At 41.1% G+C, this 4,210-nt stretch overlaps 1 protein-coding gene across 1 annotated transcript in view; it reads left to right on the top strand.

The window, feature by feature from the left end:
* KBTBD8 (kelch repeat and BTB (POZ) domain containing 8) overlaps positions 1–2,482 on the top strand; it is a 10,035-nt gene extending 7,553 nt beyond the window's left edge. Inside the window, exon 4 of the mRNA XM_006865640.1 lies at positions 2,019–2,482. Coding sequence (XP_006865702.1) covers positions 2,019–2,482 — 464 coding nt within the window. The remainder of the gene's footprint in view (positions 1–2,018) is intronic.
* Positions 2,483–4,210: the final 1,728 nt, after the last annotated feature.

Raw genomic sequence — 4,210 nt, 5'->3', positions numbered from 1 at the left:
CTGTACAGGGTTTCCGAGGCTGTAAATCTTTACGGGAGCAGAAAGCCTCATCTTTCTCCCGAGGAACAGCTGGTAGTTTCGAACTGCTGACCTTGCGATTCGCAGCCCGATTCGTAACGACTACGCCAACAGAGCTCCTTAGTACTATTTTAATAAAACAAGGAAAGGGGTCAATTTGCTTGAAGTTGTGGGTGATTTGTTAGCTTGTATCCTATTTTAAAAATTTATGATCTTTAATCCTCTGACTTAACCTAGAAATGCCTGAGCCCACTTGTTTTCAGTTCAGTATAAATGTCATCCTCCTGAAGGAGCAGTACCTACTTACCTACAGGCTGCAGGCTCTCCTCCACTCAGAAATACAGGCATGACGTGAGTCAGGTGGTCTGGCCAGAAAACGGAATGTTAGAGTGGATTTGTAACCTGTCCTCTATGTGCTGTTGGTAGACAGAGGTAGAATTATAAAATTCCCAATGGAGAGGTAGAGGTTGCATAGTAATCCAAATGCTAAAAGGAATTTCTATTTAAAAAATCAACTTTCTGTATGACTGTCTTCCCTTTTTAAGAACTGCATAGAGAGGAGAGTACGTTTGAAACCCCACCTCTCTGCTGTTGAGTTGATTTCAGCTTAGGGTGAAACCCCTTAGGTGTCAGGGGAGAACTGTGTTCTGTGGGCTTGTCACCGGCTGCTTTTGCAGAAGTGGATCCCGAGACGTTTATTTCAAAGGGCCTGTGTGTGGACTTGAATTTGCAACCTTTTGATTAGCAGTTGAGCTCTTAACCATTTGTACCATCCACTTTCGGAAGTTTTTATTCCTGTCTTCTTTATCAAGCATCCTGTTACAAATTTCAGCAAGGGAAAGTGGTGTGAAAACACCACTTTTAAAGTAAAATTGAAGGGAAAGCATCACTGTTTTTGTTATGTGCCATCAAGTTGAGTCCAATCAATAGCGATTAATAGGGTTTCTGAGTAGGGGCTGGTGGGTTAGAATTTCTCCTTTGTGATTACAATCCAGTGCTTATCCTGAAGAGCCACACCAGGATTCCTGTTTTTATTAGGTAGGCAGTTGTATTTGTAAATCAGTTTTAAAGGAAAGCTCAATTGAAAAGCAGGATGTCTTGTCTTAATCGAAGCTTATTTACATAAATAAACTGAACAGCATTCGGGAGCTTATGTTTATTGTCTGTTCCTAAAGGGTTCAGATCGTTATAACAAGGAATTTAACTAAATGTTATAATTAGACAGTTCTGTAAATCTTTACTAGATGAATTCTTTCAGTCAATTTCCTGTTGGCATTCTGACTTGACACACCCTTTCGCTGTCAAAATAGAATAGAAATTAAAAGTCAAACCCATACACCATGTGTGTGCTCACTGGCTTGTTTTTTGGTCTGTCTTTGCATTACTGCAGCATTAAAATAGCATGAATATGATTCAGAGTCACAAATCTATAAACTCCATGTGCTAGCTTCTCATTAAACACTTAGCATCAAAATTTAAGTGCCTTACTTATGATGAAGGTTTATACAAAGGAGACTTTAAAAGGTTCGTGGAAAAATGAAATGAAAGATAATGGAATTTTTCCATGAACCTTTGAAGTCCCTTTGTATGCGTCTGTGTGTCTGTCCCCTTTAGTCTTACTGATTATTCATAATAATTTTTTTTTTTAGTTGGCTTAACGTAAGTTTACTGTGACACATAATTGGATAGAACAAATAGAGCCAAGCTCTTCAGTGTTTTCTGTCATCAAGCCAGAATAACTCCTTACACCTCCCCATTGTGAATATCCCAATTCAAATGGACTAGCTACTCTTATGTAACACACTGCCAAGGAATGAAAACGTTCTAAGGTATTTTGTAACCTCAGATTTAATATAGTACTAGAGATTATAAAATAAGTATGTATAAAGTGAAATATTTGGGCAGTGGTGGTGTTTAGTATTTAGTGATTAGGATTACAACGTAGAACAGAAAACCAAACATGAAAATGTATGCATTCTTGTTTTCTTTTCTTCTTTTAGGAGAATTTTTCCTCTTCTATGAGCCTCAAAAAGACTACTGGGGTTTTTTAACCCCCATGACTGTGCCTAGAATCCAGGGCTTAGCAGCTGTGTACCAGAACTGTATCTACTACATCGCTGGAACCTGTGGGAATCACCAACGTGTGTTTACTATTGAGGCTTATGATATTGAGCTAAATAAGTGGACTCGCAAGAAGGATTTTCCGTGTGATCAGTCTATAAATCCATACCTTAAACTGGTACTTTTCCAAGATAAGCTCCATTTGTTTGTTCGAGCTACTCAAGTGACCGTTGAAGAGCATGTCTTCAGAACCAGCAGAAAAAATTCCCTTTACCAATACGATGACATCACAGACCAGTGGACGAAAGTGTACGAGACCCCAGATCGGCTCTGGGACCTTGGCCGGCATTTTGAATGTGCTGTCGCTAAACTCTATCCTCAATGTCTCCAGAAAGTCCTTTAATGAGTAGCAGACCTGAGTGAGCTCCTCGGACGGACGTCAGACTTGAGGAAATGTGTCTTACAGCGATACAAAATGCTGTCAGTATTTAAGATAGCCCAGAGAGTTTTAGCCATGAAAATGGATGCTTTAAAAGATTACAGCCTAGGGAGGGCTTTCTTCTTATTCTCGTGATGTTTTCATTTCAGTAAGGCAAAGGTAACAAAGTGCAATTATCAGCATTCTCCCTCCCCAGTCCCCCCACCTAGGATTCTGTGATAGATGGCTGAGACGCCGGTGAAGTGGGACAACTACGCACTCCTCTCAGGGCAGCTAGAGTAGGAGGGGCAGACGCATGCGCGCACGAGTGTGACCTGACATGTCGTTTTAAATACGGGTACTAATGTGAGGCACTAGCCCCGGGACTTGACTTGAGTTGTGACCTCTGCAGCACAGGGGAGCACTAACTTAGATCCTCGTTTTGAATATTTATATATATGTATTTTTTTGTGTACTATTTTCAGGAGTATTTAGATTGAATTATGTTCTGTTATTCGAGCAGATGGAAGGAAAACCAAATCCGTCTCAGAGCTTTTCGTCTCATTGACTCCTATTTCGTATATAACTTAACTTATGGTAATATAGTACATGAGCAGTTTTCTGGTGATGACTTTTTAAAGTGATAACACTGTTTTCTTTTTGTTTGTTTTTAAATCCCGAATAGGGCTGAAATTCATAGGTGGCTGTTGCTGGGATAAGTGAACTCCCGTGTGTAGCTAGAGAGATTTCAATTATCTGAGCCCATAGTTCTCTGGTGGAGTCCAGGTGTGGCGCTGTGGGTTGATGCACCAGACTGCAAAGCTATATGAACTGTAAGGTCAGCAGTTTGAGCTCACCCGCTGCTCCTAGGAAACCCTGTACAGGGTCACTATGGGTTGGAACTGACTCGACGGCACTTGGTAGCGTAGCGGTTATGAGTTGCACTCCTAACCTCAAGGTTATCAGTTCAAAACTACCATCCGTTCCACGGGAGAAAGTTGAGGCTTTCTGCTCTCATAAAGATTTACAGCCTTGGAAACACCCTATACAGGGTTGCTATGAGTCAGAACCGACTCCACAGCACACCACCACCACCACCATAGTTCTCTTTCAAATTGGAACGTCCGTTTCAGGGTAGTAACACTCAACTTGTTTGCTGTTGTTGTAGCTGCTGTGGCTACTGCCATCGAGTCGGTTCCCACCCATAGCGACCCTGTATAGGGTTTCCAAGGAACGGCTGGTGAACTTGAACCTCCAACCTTGCAGTTCAAAGCGACTTTACAGTCCAACACATTAACCCACAGTGCCACACCAGGACTTGCTTAACTCTTAAGATATCATAGGACTCTCTACTTAAGTGATAACAAGATACGGCCAAGTATTGGTCTACCTGAACTCAGTCTTAGGATAGTAAGAGAATTGTGGTCAGTTTGCACTAACCCGGGCCACTCTGTTGCCTAACTTCCTTTCCGTCCTCTACCTGAAAGGGAGCTCATATCTCTCCCACTCAAAGCGTAATGTGAAGTTCTACTCCTACTGTAAAATTCTGTGTTCTGAGAAGAAAATTCCTGCCGTGGTCTAGTTGAATTACTTTTTAAGTTATGTTGTTAAGTGCCATCGAGATGGCAATTAAAACCTCACTTTTTTTTTTTTTTCATTTTTGCATGAACGGTAATAAATATTTTGCCATTGCTCTAGCTGAAGGTAAATGAG

Source organism: Chrysochloris asiatica, unplaced genomic scaffold (genome assembly GCF_000296735.1).
Source record: "Chrysochloris asiatica unplaced genomic scaffold, ChrAsi1.0 scaffold00080, whole genome shotgun sequence".
Lineage (NCBI taxonomy): Eukaryota > Metazoa > Chordata > Mammalia > Afrosoricida > Chrysochloridae > Chrysochloris > Chrysochloris asiatica.
The sequence above is the reverse complement of the archived record's forward strand: the minus strand, read 5'-3'. Positions and strand labels throughout refer to the sequence as shown.